The 15,266-nt window shown below is 49.1% G+C and overlaps 1 protein-coding gene across 1 annotated transcript in view; it reads left to right on the top strand.

The window, feature by feature from the left end:
* Positions 1-10,815, top strand: part of Igf2r (insulin like growth factor 2 receptor) — a 65,134-nt gene extending 54,319 nt beyond the window's left edge. Inside the window, exons 39-47 of the mRNA XM_028772747.1 lie at positions 479-713; positions 1,330-1,466; positions 2,557-2,671; positions 3,738-3,884; positions 4,421-4,608; positions 5,918-6,104; positions 7,012-7,155; positions 8,069-8,138; positions 9,137-10,815. Of these exons, the coding sequence (XP_028628580.1) occupies positions 479-713; positions 1,330-1,466; positions 2,557-2,671; positions 3,738-3,884; positions 4,421-4,608; positions 5,918-6,104; positions 7,012-7,155; positions 8,069-8,138; positions 9,137-9,553 (1,640 nt within the window). The 3' untranslated portion in view covers positions 9,554-10,815. The remainder of the gene's footprint in view (positions 1-478; positions 714-1,329; positions 1,467-2,556; positions 2,672-3,737; positions 3,885-4,420; positions 4,609-5,917; positions 6,105-7,011; positions 7,156-8,068; positions 8,139-9,136) is intronic.
* The last annotated feature ends 4,451 nt before the right edge of the window (positions 10,816-15,266 follow it).

Raw genomic sequence — 15,266 nt, 5'->3', positions numbered from 1 at the left:
AGTCACTGACACTGTTATGTAGTAGGTGTAGGGCTTGTGGGGCAAGGGTGATGGTCATGGAGAGCCAAACTTGAGCACCATGGCTCCTCTGCAACTCAGGGCTGGAAGGAGAGTAGTACAGAGGCCGGACACTCTGTAAGTTCTCTAAGTGATCGACCAAGAACAAGCATTGACTCATGAGAGATGACTAGCTCCAAGTCTTCTATGGGTGGCCTGAAGATCTTACATTGTTACAGATGCTTGGCTCATCTTTACATTCTTGTCCTTATTAGTGTGTACTCAAGTGTTGAATGCTTTCCCAGGAGCTATCTTGGTGAAGTCTGAGGGAACTGAGTCTGTATGTGGATAGATCTTCAGGAGTGAGACAAACTATGGCCAGGGCTGCACTTGGGAAAATGGCCAGGAGGAAGAGAAGGTGGGAGAGGTCAAGGCATATGCCCCACCCTAGGTCTGACCTTTGCGCGCCATTGCTCCCCAGCCAACAGCCACCGCATGTCTGCCATCATATTTACATGTGATGAAAATGAAGATATTGGGAGGCCGGAAGTGTTCAGTGAAGATCGTGGGTGTGAAGTGACATTTGAGTGGAAGACAAAAGTTGTCTGCCCTCCGAAGAAGATGGAGTGCAAGTTTGTTCAGAAGCACAAGACCTACGACTTGCGCCTGCTCTCCTCCCTCACGGGGTCCTGGGACTTTGTGCATGAAGGAACCTCGTGAGTATGCCACAGCCGGTAGTCTCTCACGTTTGCAAAGACAGGAAGAACACATACTGTGGGGTTTGGGGCTCTTGAGACACAGCCTAGATCATCAGTGTGTGACTCTGAAATCGCAGTGTATGGGGAGTTCTGTTGAGCACCCATGGAGACTGGAGCCTTGACAGTTTTGAAGGGCTTCCTGTTGGTCAGGTTTGAGGGAAGGATAGGTTTTCTAAGACTTGCCAGCTCTTTTAGCTCTGCCTTTGCCTTTTGAACTAATTACCCTGACTGTTCCATGTGGGGAGTGCCTGCTCTGCCAGGCGCCCTGAGCCTTACAGGTCCTGCTGCAAATCAGGGCTGTGAATTGGGGGACTTAGGTGAGTGCTGTTCTACCTCCACAGCCCTCTATCCTGTGCACACTGTGTCAGGGCTGCGTGGGGACATGTCACTGCATGTGAGCCTGTTGAGTCAGCTACTCTGTATGGTTGCTTCCCTCTCCGTTTCTTCTGCACCCCCAAGGCTATCAGGGAGTCAGTCACCTTCCGAGGTAGCGTGGAGTGCACAGGTCTCTCCAGTGTCACAGAGTAGAAATCTCACTCACCCTTTCTCCGCACCCTTTTGTGTCATCTTGTAGGTACTTTATCAATCTGTGCCAAAGAGTATATAAAGGTCCCCTGGACTGCTCTGAAAGAGCCAGCATTTGCAAGAAGAGTGCCACTGGTCAAGTCCAGGTTTTGGGGCTTGTTCATACACAAAAACTGGAAGTCATAGGTAAGGCTCTGGGGTTTGTATTTGGTTCAGTTGCTGCATCAAGATTGGCAAGGTGAAGCTGTCCCTGGTGTGATGGAGAAAGCTTTGGTGGAAACTTCAAGGATGCTTCCGGTGACTAGTTAAAGTATTTCTGTCCACTTTCTGGAACATGAAGTACATGCTATTTTGTACACTCTGAGGCACAGGTAGCCTGTTTAAAGCACCTTTGATGATCCTGGCTGCACATTGGCTTCTTTTGGGGGAGGGGGACCGTTCGAGACAGGGTTTCTCTGTGTAGCCCTGGCTGTCCTGGAACTCACTCTGTAGACCAGGCTGGCCTTGAACTCAGAAATCCACCTGTCTCTGCCTTCCAAGTGCTGGGATTAAAGGTGTGCACCACCACCGCCTGGCTGCACATTGGATTCTAATGTGTGTCTACACACATCTAAGAAAGCCATGGTCACACAGGTACAGATTGCCATGTATTTCCTCCAGCACTTGGATAGTAATCATGACACTCTGCAGTACTTTAAATACAAGCTCTCCAAGGGGAAGGTATCTGTTAGATAGGCATTCCTGGCTAAGGGCAATCTCAGTGACAAGTTTTAGATGTTGGACATTCTGCTCTGCCTCTGAGGCTAAAGTAGGATTCTGATTGTGCTGACTGAACTACAGGGTGACATGGGTACTGAAACAGAGAGGGAATTCTGAGGGAATTCCCACGGCCTTTAATCACAGACTCAGGTTCTGCAGGTTGGTAGAGTCCTAAGATAAGAAAGTGGCCTCCCTTTGAGAAGTAAATTCCCACACATGAACCAGGTGGGCAGACTCACGTCTTAGGAATCCTGTATTCCAGAAACTACTGCAGAGTTGGATGCTAGTCATATAGGTGTGGCCATGGAGGGTTAGCCTTAGGTTCCCAAGGATCCAGGAAGCTCATGGGCTTGCTGTTGCCTTGGTAATGGTGGTATGGGTGTGAGGGCCAGTGACGGCCGTTGAATGTGGAGGACACCTTTAGAGAGCTGACACTCGCCTTTGCAGTAGATTTCAAGCCCTGACATTGTTTTGCAGTGCACTAGAAATAATGCCAGTTCATTGTCTCATGTTTCAGATGAAACAGTCATTGTCACATACTCAAAAGGCTATTCTTGTGGTGGGAATAAGACTGCATCCTCTGTAATCGAATTGACCTGTGCGAAGACTGTGGGCAGGCCTGCATTCAAGAGGTGAGCCACTCGCGAGCACACTGTGGCTCTTTGCCTCCCCCTATTTCCACGTGGGAGTTGGGAACGTGCACACAAATGAGAGAGTGTTTGGGACTGTCACTGTGGCAGAAATGGCCACTGAGACTGAGGACTTAGAGGTCAGATTGTCTTGTCCTATGCAGTATTTATCCCACAGGGGCTGTCCCTGCCCCCTACCCGAGCGAGGGTACACCATATGTTAAGGTGCACCATAACAGACCACCTCAGCTGGTTTGCCTTAAGAAACCCACTCCTGAGCCAGCTTTGGAGCTGCTGATGCTAGCCTGAGCAGTGCAGAGCTGCCTGCTGCTCCTCAGTGTCATGGTATAATTACGGGGATGCTGATTGCACCAACAACAAGCAGGTTCTGGGCTTCTTGAATTAATTGCATAGTGTATTCCAGGCAGTTGTTGGGTGGTGTTAGAGGGATTGTAGCCAACAGGGGGAGCATTGAGCTGCACTTTTGGAAACTGCTTTGAAAAGGGCTTTTAAACTTCTGAGACTTAAGATACCACTTGTTAAAGTCTAGGTGCAGAATTTCCAGCTTTCTATGTTAAGACATTTGTATTGAGTTTGGTTTTTCTCTACCAGGGTGAGGGTTGAACCTAGGGCTTCATGTAAACCAGGCAAGTGCTCTGCTCTTGGGTAGTATTTCCAGCTGTCTTGTTGTTAGTTTGAGACAGGATGACACTGAAGTGTCCAGGTTGGTCTTGGATTTGTTCTGTAGCTGTGACACTTGCCACCTCTTAACTCTGCCTCCTGAGTGGCTGGAATCACAGGTTTGTGTCCCCAGGGTCAGCAGACACTGAATCCATGTCTGCTTTCCCATGCTGTTGATGTCATCTCGTTACTCTGCTGAAGCATAGTGACCAAGACAGTTGTCCTGGCTCAGAGCTGCCACTCACATAGTGCCTTATGGGGACCAATGGCTGTGGCTCCCAAGGACCCTTCAGAACCCAGATGATTGCTTCTTCCAGGCCTCTCCAGCTGTGTGTCTTGAAACCTTTCTATGTGTGGCCCGGTGGTAACCATGTCTGCTCCCTGTCAGGTTTGATAGTAACAGCTGCACCTACTACTTTTACTGGTACTCACGGGCTGCCTGCGCTGTGAGGCCTCAGGAGGTGAACATGGTAAACGGAACGCTTACCAACCCTGTGACCGGCAAGAGCTTCAGCCTCGGGGAGATTTATTTTAAGTAAGTGGAAGATTGCCTCTTTGGCATTGACGTACACTCAAAGTGAACAGAAATGTAAGTCTTGCCCTAGCAGGCATGCTGCCAGGTAAGCAGTCAGTGCTTCAGTTACAGTTGGGAAGGATCAAGTACGGCTTAAACCAAGCAAAAGGATGACTTCTTAGTCATTTGATACTAAGTGTTGAGTTCCTTGTAAAAAGCGGTTTCCCTCTCCCCTTACTACTGGGAAGCCCAGGGGTTGGAGCCAAGGTTATTGGAACATGGAGAGAACAAGGAACCTTCTGGGCTGACCAGCATGTTAGCTAGAAGTAAAGGTCCATTTCTTAGCAGTGTCATGGGCTGTTTTGGGGTCCTATGGCCATACGGGGCAGAGGACACTGCATGTGTTCTCCACAGTGTGTGAGATAGTGCAGTCGTTCCAGGAGGTGACTCTGGGCAGGCAGATAGCTAAAGCCTTGCCTGGCTGGAGCATGCAGGAGGAAGGAAGCATGCAGCTGGTCTGTGAAGGAGTATGACCACTGTACTCTCCTCTGCCTCAGGCTGTTCAGCGCCTCTGGGGACATGAGAACCAATGGGGACAACTACCTCTATGAAATCCAGCTCTCCTCCATCACCAGCTCTTCTAACCCTGCATGCTCTGGGGCCAACATCTGCCAGGTGAAGCCCAATGACCAGCATTTCAGCAGGAAAGTGGGCACCTCTGACATGACCAAGTACTACGTCCAAGGTAACGTGCTGTTTCCTGTTAGTGGGTCATGTACCCAGGGCCTTGTGCTTGCTAGGCAAGTGCTCTACCACATGTACAGCTTTTCAAAGGGAGAGCTTTGCATGCCCATCCACAAACCCACTACATGGAAATCTCAGACTGATTTCAGCTCCCTTTATGAGCTGGTGCTACCTTGGTGGGCAAAGGCAGAAGGAGACAGTCCCAGGTCACACTCTTACTGTGGCCTGGCATTAACATGCTACTTCCTCATTTAGAAACTGCAAGGAATGTTAGAGAGGGACAAGAGGGAGCTGGCTCAGTGGGTAAAGGTCCCTCTGCCAAGCCTGAAGACATGAGTTTCATTCCTGGGACCCACATGATAGAGGGACAGAACCAACTCCCATAAGTCCTCTGATCTCGAGACATCAGCCATGATAGGTGCTTGCACACAAAATGGAAGAATCCTGGCAAGCTGAGTGAGAATGGGTGTGCAAAGGTTGTAGATGGCGCCAGTCATTCTTGTGCTCATGCAACTGTGTTCCTCACAGGTTACATGTATATTTTGTATTTTAAATAACTTATCTTTCACCATATAATTCTTGAAATTTTTTTAAAAATTGCGTGACCCTATTAACTTTTAAAATAGCATTTCCAGATAGATGGTGAAGAGAGAACATGGGCCGATAGAGTGAGGTTAGATCAGGGTCCCTTTATTTCTGACACCAAGGACTAGCTTGGTGGATTTCCACTTCAATCCCATTTAGAAATGTGATTGGGCACTCTTGGAATTAACTGGAAGCTGTTGTCTTCACAAGTGCAGTTGATTACAGTAGCTGTTTAGCCTTTAGTCACTCGTGACAAGATGCTCACGGAAGGGGTGGGGCCAGACACAGATCTTCCTCTGCTCTCTCCTATGGATTAGGATGTGTAGAAGCCATCTCCACAGTGATGTGTCATGTCTTAGATGTATTGCTGGCCAGGTGTGTTTGCTAAGCCTCAGAACTCAGGACCTTGTTGGATTCAAGTGTCTAGGCACAATTAGTTGGTGTCCCAGTTTTCAGTCTCATTCTCCAGGTTGAATAAGACTTCCTGGCTAGCCACCGTAAATCCTACTAGCAGCCAAGGATAAGGGACAGCCCTCATGCTAGATGAGGTTAAAGTTGTCACTTGCTTAGGACTCTGTGTAAAGCCATGAAGGCAGAGTGCATACACTGGGGCCTTTGAAGGTTTGCATCTTTAACACTAAGCCTGTGCCAACTTTGACAGACCATGAAAGCATCTACTTGGTGGGTGCTAATGGTGCTGTGTTGTCTCCTTTCCCGTGTGACAGATGGTGATCTGGATGTGGTGTTTACCTCTTCCTCCAAGTGTGGGAAAGACAAGACCAAGTCTGTTTCTTCTACCATCTTCTTCCACTGTGACCCTATGGTGAAGGATGGCATCCCGGAGTTCAGCCACGAGACTGCTGACTGCCAGTACCTGTTCTCCTGGTACACTTCAGCTGTGTGTCCTCTGGGGTAAGTGTGGTGGCCATGTCCTTCTCACATGGCTGTTCAAGAGTAACCATGTGTGTGTCTCCTAGGTGTGATGCTGGGGAGGATGTGGATGTGCCCAAAAGATTACCTTGCTGCTATCTGGTCTGTGGCATTGTTACCATTGCCCTTTGTCCCAAGTCGTATTGACTGCTTCCCTCTGCTTTGGGGGAGCAGGGCTGGCTGTGCCTTCTCCGGCATTCTCTGTGTGCTCTAGTGTGCACTTGGCATGGCAAAGCTTTGGTTCAGTTGGAGCAAAGCATTTTTCTATGTTGGGATAAATGAGAAACTCCCTCCAGATGCCTTTAGAGCGCACTCTAGTGGCTGGGTTTGGTGGGCAGCAAAGAGAATGTGCTTCTGCTCTGAGGCCTTCAGGTCAGACAGGAAGAAACCTGTGACGGTCTTATGTCCGAGGCCATACTGCATGTGGAAACTAAAACCCATTTATTTCTAAGTAATCCTTAGTTTCGATGAGAAATCAAAGGCAGAATCTGAAGAAATTTTAGAGCCAACCTGTCTTAGATATGCCCTCTACCCAGAAGCCCTGGAGCTAGGTCCTAAGGTGGCCCAGTACAGGAGAAGCCCTGCTTTTCCCTGGCCCATAGGGTTTTGCAGGGCTGGGCAGACCTACAGGAAGTGATGTCCTTGGTTGGTCCATGTCTTCAGCTCCTGGTATTAAAGCAGCACCGTCTGCCAGTCAGTCTGTTGCTGATGGCTGTAAATGCAGGCTCAGGGCACTCCACATGTGTGGATCATGTGTCCTGGGCTGGGGCTGACTCACCTGCTGTTTTTTCAGTAGGGGCAGGTTCCCGGGCCCTGAGTTCCTGGGAGAGTTGGTGTTATACACAGTTCCTGACACAGCTTCCTCTCCTCCCTTGTGATTTTTTTGTAGTGTGGACTTTGATGAGGAGAATGCTGGGCCAGAGTATAAAGGGCTCTCAGAGCGGAGTCAGGCCGTTGGGGCAGTCCTCAGTCTTCTCCTGGTGGCACTGACTGGCTGTTTGTTGGCCTTGTTGCTTCATAAGAAGGAGAGAAGGTAAGGAGGGCTGGGCAGCACATAGGAGGGCCGGGCAGGGCCAGGCTAGGCAAATATCGCATCAAATTTTGGCCACAGGCTTGGGTTTTGAGCTTGACACAGCAAACATAGAGATTCAGAATTCCAAAACATAGTCACTATTGCCTTTTAATGTCTTTATTTCCATGATGTGGCATGAGATTGCCCAGAACTCCGACATTACTCATAGGTGCTGGTGTGGTTCTAGTTCACCCTGAGTGTGCACGCTGCAAGGTTCTTTCCCACTGGTGCTGGTGGGTCGGAGACACTTGGGCTTTGGGTGAAGTCCAAAAACTAATAAGAAATCAAGAATCTTTCCTGAGCAGACTTTTATACTGATTAGCTGACCCTCCTCCATGTCACAAAAAGTGAGCATTTATTAAGTACCTGCTGTATGTCAGGCATGCTATCCTGTTGACCTTGCTTTGCTAGGTGAAGGCTTGTTGTATGACTTCATTTTTTTGTTTGTTTGTTTGTTTTGTTTCAGATTTTTTATGTCACAAGTTAGGCACTTGGGAAGTGGTTGAGGGTACTGACCAGAGCCAACCACACTCAGAAATGAACTCAGAGGCAGGGGCGGGGCTCAGGCAGGGCAGTGGGTGTGCATTGTGGGGGCTGACGTCAGAGCAGTCTGGCCAAGTGGGAAGTGTGTTCCCGTTGCCGACTTTGTGCATCTTGAGGTGCAGCAAGACTCATTCCTCTGCTTTGTACTGAGCCCTGGGTTCTGATCGTGCCTTCAGTCACTTGTTATTCATGCCAAATGCCCTGCCCCGGGAGGGCTGTGTTGATGACACATAGCCCTCAGCAGTTGCACAGACTAGACTCAGGGCCAGCCAGCTGGGTCCCTTGTCTCTGCTCATTCTGCTGTGGATTTACTGTGGTTTGCATTTGACAGGGAAACTGTCATCAACAAGCTGACCAGTTGCTGCAGAAGAAGCTCAGGCGTGTCCTACAAGTACTCAAAGGTATTGTCCACTGAGCGGGGCAGCTGCTGGCTGCAGGGCTGCCCAGTGCTGCCCGAGCCTGCTGCCCGAGCCTGCTGCCCGAGCCTGTCCTGCATGCTGGGAAGAGTGGGTTGGAATTCGGAAGAAACCTCTCACCCTGACACCACTTCTGTGGACTTTCTGCCTTCAAATTTCTCACAGTACAGTTGCAGCGGATTTCCTTTAGATTTTCTGATATCTAGTCTGTTCCCAGGCTTTGGGTAACTCTTTTTTTAAGGGAAAAAAAAAAAAGCTACAGTGATGGAATTTATATACTCCCGGCATTTGGATAATTTCAGATAAACTTTGATAAACTTTGAAAAGAGGCCAGTCAGAGGACACAGATGTGCTGCTAACTTTCATACGTACTGCCAAATCACTTCTTAAACTAAATTGAGGCTGGAAGATGGCTTGGTAAAGTGCTAAAAAGGGCCCGAGTTCAGGTTTTAAAAGCAAAACAACGAAAAACACACATGCTAGAATCCCAGCAGATAGGGAGCTCAAAACTACTGGAGCTCTGGGCCTGTGTGGTGGCCAGCCAGTCTTGCCTGCTTGCTGAGCTCTAGGCCAGTATGAGACCTTAACTCAAAACCAAAGCAAAACAAAACTGAGGTGAATGGACACCCAAGCCTTTCCTGTGTGTGCACACTCATGTGCGCCTGCACACATTTGGCATACACATAAATAAGTAACATTTAAAAGTTAAGCACCCTGATATAAGCCCTTCCTGTGGCTTCTCCCACACACTGGATGCCCTGTCCCCAGCACACAGTGGACCAGGAGAGTCCCTCTGCTAGCACTGCTGGACAGTCACAAGCCCCGTCAGGTCCCATCTGCCTGGCCTGCTCATTTAGTTGTGAGGCTCTCATCTCATTACGCCCCAGAGAGAGGCCCTAGCGTGGCCTGTATCAGGAGAGCGCTCCTGCAGCAGACAGGTAGCTTTGCTGAGTCTCATGGTCTCTGCATTTGTTCCCTGTCAGGTGAGCAAGGAGGAGGAGACCGATGAGAATGAGACAGAATGGCTGATGGAAGAGATCCAGGTGCCAGCCCCAAGACTAGGCAAGGACGGGCAGGAGAATGGCCACATCACCACCAAGGCGGTGAAAGCAGATGCTCTCACTTCCCTGCATGGGGACGACCAAGACAGTGAGGACGAGGTCCTGACCATCCCAGAGGTGAAAGTTCACTCCGGCAGAGGAGCCGAGGTGGAAAGCTCACAACCCCTGAGAAACCCACAGCGCAGGGTCCTGAAGGAAAGGGAGGGTGAGAGGATGGGGCTGGTTCGAGGTGAGAAGGCCAGAAAAGGGAAGTTCAGACCCGGACAGCGCAAGCCAGCAGCCCCTGCCAAGCTGGTGTCCTTCCATGATGACAGCGACGAAGACCTCTTACACATCTAACTCCGTGGTGCCTACAGGAGAAGGTGGCGCCACGGACAGCCAAGCACCTCCAACCAAATAAGACTTCAGCTCGATGATGCGTCTGTCATTTTGCCTTTAACAAAACTGCTTCAAAGGGAAGAGTTTCTGTAATGGGGGAGAGGATGAGGGAGGGGCACCACTCCTTCATGATCGTTTACAGTCAATGGATCAAGGTGTTGCTTGAATCTGCCAAAGGGCGGTACTTCGTGCCCAGGGTTTGCCCCAAGTCCTCACTTACAATCATAGCTGCTGTGTGCTTCTAACAGGTGCCCAGGCCACATGCATCTCACACCAGAGGGCTGTGTTTGAAAAAAACCCTTGCTGCTTTAGACCCTATGGGGTGACCATTTATATTTTTAGCATTGTAATTCTCTCCCCTATTTATTGACTTTGACAATTACTACTCAGGTTTGCGAAAAAGGAAAAAAAAAAACAAAACCAGTTTCTTCTGCCAGCAAGGGTGAAGCTGGCAGTCTGCTGGAGCCGTTGTACGTGGCTCCTGAACTGGTCCTTGATGCACACTTCAGTGAGCTGCAGTATTCTGTTCTTCGCTTTGCATTTTGTAAGGGCACACACACATGCACAGGTCCCTGAGTGCCTAGGTTTGGGAAGGCCCACCTGCTCCATGCCCTACCTCGTCTCTGTAGCTGCAGCTCTCTGCACGAATCCTTCTGGGTGTTGCTTTTGCCAGCTGGTGACCCAGCAGCTCCCCCAGAGGTGGGTGTCTGTGCATGCAGTGGAGTAGAGGCTCTCGGGGAGGAGCTGCACTTCAGGTTTGGGCTCTAGGTCTCATCTCTTCAGGTTCTCATAATACCACCTTTACTGTGCTTTTTGCTTTTTTTTTTAAAGGGGGAAAATGTTTATCACCCATTCGACCTATAAGAAGCCTTAATTTGCACAGGGTGACTTACAGACCCCGTGAAACACGGTGGGCCAGTGTTGTGTGTGGGCCTGTGCTAGGGCAGTGTCCCAGGATGGAAGGGCAGGCCCAGTCCACTGGCTGTGGACTCTTTTTCTTGACGTGTTCAATGACTTCTACATTATAGAGTTGTATATAGGTGGTATTTACATACCCAAAAGCAAAGTACCCCGCAGAATTTCTTGTTTTATGCCTGATTTTGCTAGCTTATTTGATTTCACATTGAGTGTATTTTTAAAAATTGATTTTTCTCTTCATTTTTTAATCAACTTTACTGTAATATGAAGTATTCAATTTCAATAAAAATAAATTATTAACTAGGTGTAAGTGATTCACCCCACCCCTCCCCCTGGTTATGGTGACTTGCTAAGTGAGTGGCCATTCTGAGTGCTTGGATTTGGCTTTGGATTTTACCTGAGTGTCCTGTAAAGCTACTCCTTCCTTTTCTTTGGAGTTGGCTAGGTTTGTCTTCAGTTTTACCTGGATCTCGGGGCTAGGCTCTCCCCAGGCCTCTGCTTCTTGGCTCTTCCTGTCTACCAAAGAAAAACTGCCATTTGTTTCCAGTGACCAAAAAAGCCCAAGTGAATGCATGATTTGCCACCTTAACTACCCCCACCCCCACCCCGCCCCAGCTGACTCAGAAGCAGAACGCTCCTATAGGTCATCCCTGTCGTCACTGTTTGCTGTCTGATGCTTCCGTTGACCAGTTAAAGATATAATTCATGTGTGCCCGCATGCCTAGGGTGTGAACTGTCTGTGTCCAGTGTGTGTGCTCTGTACACTATCAACCCACCTTGCAGTCAGTAGTCGTGTGAATTGTCAGATCAGCTCCGCTGTGGTGCATATATACAGACTGGTCCCCTGACACACACATACACACACACACACCCTTTGAGGCAGTAATCTACCTAGTGGAGCCTAGAACTTGCCCTTGCTCTGTAGCCACAGATGAACTTGTGCAGCCTTTGGATCCTACCTTCATCTGAGCACTGAGAGTAGATGACGGAAGCTCTGGCGGTCTCTTTGGGGGCTGCTGTTCCAGCTGGTCTCCCTTCCTGTCCATACACGGGGGGCGTTTGCAGAGGCCTGTTGCCACTTGTAAGCTCAGTGACAGAGTAAGGTGCGGGCTCCTGCCCTGTGGGCTTAGCTCTGGCCCTCAGCGGGGAAGAGGAGGTGATGAAAGGTATGGATGTTGGCCTGACTCCTCCCTCCAGCCTCTTGAGAATATAGACCAATGATCCTTGTCAGCTGTTGGTACAGGATCTTTTAGCCAGGCCTGCCTGACAGCAAATAGGAGAAACCAGAATCTTTTGCTTTTTTTTTTTTCTTTTAGCAATGTTTTCTGTGCTTCCCTTTTGAGTGTTGAATGCTGAGATGGAATGAGTGGGGAGGTTGATGCAATCGCTTGTCAAGGAAATCATGGAGGAGTGGAAATGAGGCCCTTACCAGGGGCATTGTAAAGCACCTGAAAGCCCCAGTTTCACCCACTAAACAACACTACACAGTCAAGCTCTTAGGAAGGGCTGTAGCCAGCCTGTTAGAATACCTGAAGATAATGGTCAAGAACCCATGGCCTATTGCTCCCTTCTGCCCCCATAGGAATCACCGCTGTCAGAGCCTGTCGGGAATGTGGCATACAAGACTTCCTAGAAATCCTATTTCAGCCTCTGAGGGGCACTGGATCTTAGGCTGCCTGTGCCCTGTGTTGTGTGTATCTGGTCCAGGCTCTTCCATGCTGACCTCACTCGGGCTGAGCTTCTTGTAGGTTCCAGATACAGTTCTGCCAGAGCAAGCTCATATAGTCATGTGGTTCCAGGGAGCAGGCAAGGCACAGAGGCACGGTGCTCACACTGATGTGTAGAGAATAGAGCTGCCTTTGTGTATAGCCCAGAGAGGGCCAAGCAGCTGCTGAGCCAGTCTCAGCAGAAATTAAGTTTCAGAAGCTGCCTAGCATGGAACGGGAAAGTAGATGCTAGAGCCATTGATACCCGACATGACAGGAAAGAGAAGAATAGGCCCTTGCCTCTAGCCTACGGTCATAGAGGCAATGTGATCACACAGGATAAAGAATGTCTTCTGAGTCTTTTGATGAAGTTTCACTCCTGACTACTATCACTGGGCACCTGAGCCTGTCATTCCTGCAGATCAGGACCCTCTCTGTGACTACAGTGCCACACCCAGTGTGAACATGGACACATCACACTGCAAGCACTAAGGCCATGGGTTAGTGAGGAGGTTTGGCCTTTGGCACAGTGAAAGAGCAGAGACAGTGCTCACTCCTGCATCTGGATGCCTTATCTCTTGAGTTGCCTCAGTCTGGAATGTTCTTAAGCTCTTAGGATCTTGTCCCACAAGTTTTCCTCCGTACCCCACTCAGATTCCATCTACTTGTAGAAGAGGGATTTCACTGCAGAAGAGGGATCCTTATGGCTTGCTGCTAAGCCAGTCTGAGTTCACAGAGACACCCTGTCTAGCTGAGAGTGACGGAAGACACGCACCGTGGACCTCTGGTCCCCACATGTGCATGTGTGGAAGAACACACTTATGCACATGGGTCCAACAAACTGGAGAAACAATGTGTGGTGATGCATATTTGTCATCGATCACTTGGCTGAGGAATGAGGTTCAGACGTTCTAGGTCAACCTCAGCTGCATTTATAGCACGTCTGTCTTCGTTAGGGTATCATTGCTGTGAAGAGACACCATGACCAAGGCAAAACTTACAAGGAAAATATCTAATTGAGACTTGCTTACAGTTTCAGAGGTTCAGCCCGTTTTATCATGGTGAGGAGCATGGCAGTGTGCAGGCAGACATGGTGCTGGAGAAGGAGCTGAGAGTTCTATAACTTGATTCAAAGGCAACCAGGAGAGACTGAATCTCTCCTGCAGGTAGCCAGGGGGAGGTTCTCTTAAGCCTTCCCCCACAGTGACACACTTCCTCCAACAAGGCTGCACCTATTCCAACAAGGCCACACCTCCTAATAGTGCCACGTGCCATGGGCCAAGCGTATTCAAACTACCACATTCTGGATTTCATTAGGCTATCTCAAAACAACAGCAGCAGCAACAACAAAGCCATGAAGGGAAATGACAGGACAGAGGGAAACTGTTCCAACAGTAGCTTCTCACCTGGGAACCACTGGGTGTACCAGATGCCTGGCTCTCATCGCTTTCCTGCTGAGTCATGGCTGAGTCTTTCCTTAGTGTGGATGTTCCCCAAACCCTACTCAGTTCGGCAGGACTATGTCAGCCCCGTTTTACTGATGGCCTCTGGGAAGGTCACCTGGTTTTCTGGGTCACACCTAGAGCACCCTGGGAAGCCAATACTTCATAGGACCCAGGCTTGCCCTCGAACCTGGCTTCTCCTTTTCCAGATGAGCCCAGCTTCTATTCTTGTTCCTGTAGCTACTTCAAACCCTGCCTCCCCACTGTTAATACCCCCGACCCACATTCCCATCCCTTCCTTGCCTCCAGGAGGTACCAGAACCTGGGGACCACTTTCCAAAAGTGGGGAAGGCACCTACATGGAATATGTGTCTAGTTGGATATTAGGTGAGTTGAGCTGATGCATAGGAAGTTTTGAGAAGTAGGTCACCGGTGTCTTGCTAGTTAGTGAAGTGATTTACTGAGACATGACATGACTCAGAGCAGGTGACCTGTGATCTTTGTTTGTGTATAACAAAACACTGCAGACTAGCTATGTCTAAAGGAAGGAGGCTAATTTGGCCTCACAGTAGAGGCTGAAAAGTCCAAGAATATGAAGCTAATGTGGTCCCATGCTGCTCATTCACACCAGAAATAAGAGCCATGAAAGAGAGGGACAAAGGGTACTGGATGCTACGTAGTAGCTTATTCTTGTAACTACGCCTGTCTCTTGGGAATAACTGTAATCTAAGACCCTCCCCCCCCCCCATGATCACAGGGTTAGCCTAAGACCATTGGAAACATATTTACATTACAATTCATAACAGTAGCAAAATTGCAGTTATGAAGTAGCAACAACAATAATTTCATGGTTGGGGGGTCAGCACAACACGAGGGACTATAAAGAGGCACGGCATTAGGAAAGTTGTGAATCACAGCCTTAATCCCTTTATGAGGGTGGAACAGCATTACCCAGTATCTCTTAAAGGTCTTGGCACGCCTCAATACCATTCCATTAACAGTTAAATTTCAACCTGAGTTTTGGCAGAAAAACACATCCAAACTGTAGCATCAGCCCTTCTGGCTTTGGGTTCTCACAATGTGGTGTTAACCCGGGAATTCATAAGAGCATGGGTCCCTCTCAGGAAGGAGTCGTGCAGTTTAAATTGCCTGGGATATCTGGCTATTTGCATGTGGACTGGAACCATAGACCTGAGTAAAGATAAAGGGAGCCACATAGGCTAAGAAAGACACACCCCCTTCCCGGTCCCTGGTCCAAACAAAAGGAAGATGGCCCTAGCATAGCTCCTCTCCAGACCAGGGCAGCTGTATTCTGCGTGGAGAAGTCAGAAGTGGGATGGGGCCCTGTGTGGTGAGAGGGGACTTCGGGAGAGTGGGGGGGGGTGCTGGTTTCTATTCTTGTCTTCTAGTGTGTGTTCAAAGTGGGACCTTTGCACATTGGCAGGTCTGCAGACATACACAGGACACCTCTCAGGGAAGTGGATATCTTAGGAGCTCAGAAAAGACAAGTATCCTGCTCAGAGTTAATTCCTTGACCACTCTTTGGGGTGGGGCTTTGAATATGTCCTCTTTCTGTTCTTCTTACCCTACCTCTCGTGCCTACCATCC

Source organism: Grammomys surdaster, unplaced genomic scaffold, assembly GCF_004785775.1.
Source record: "Grammomys surdaster isolate TR1022 unplaced genomic scaffold, NIH_TR_1.0 218, whole genome shotgun sequence".
NCBI classification, from domain to species: Eukaryota; Metazoa; Chordata; class Mammalia; order Rodentia; family Muridae; genus Grammomys; species Grammomys surdaster.
Note: the sequence above shows the minus strand (reverse complement) of the source record. Positions and strands in the feature narration are given on the sequence as shown.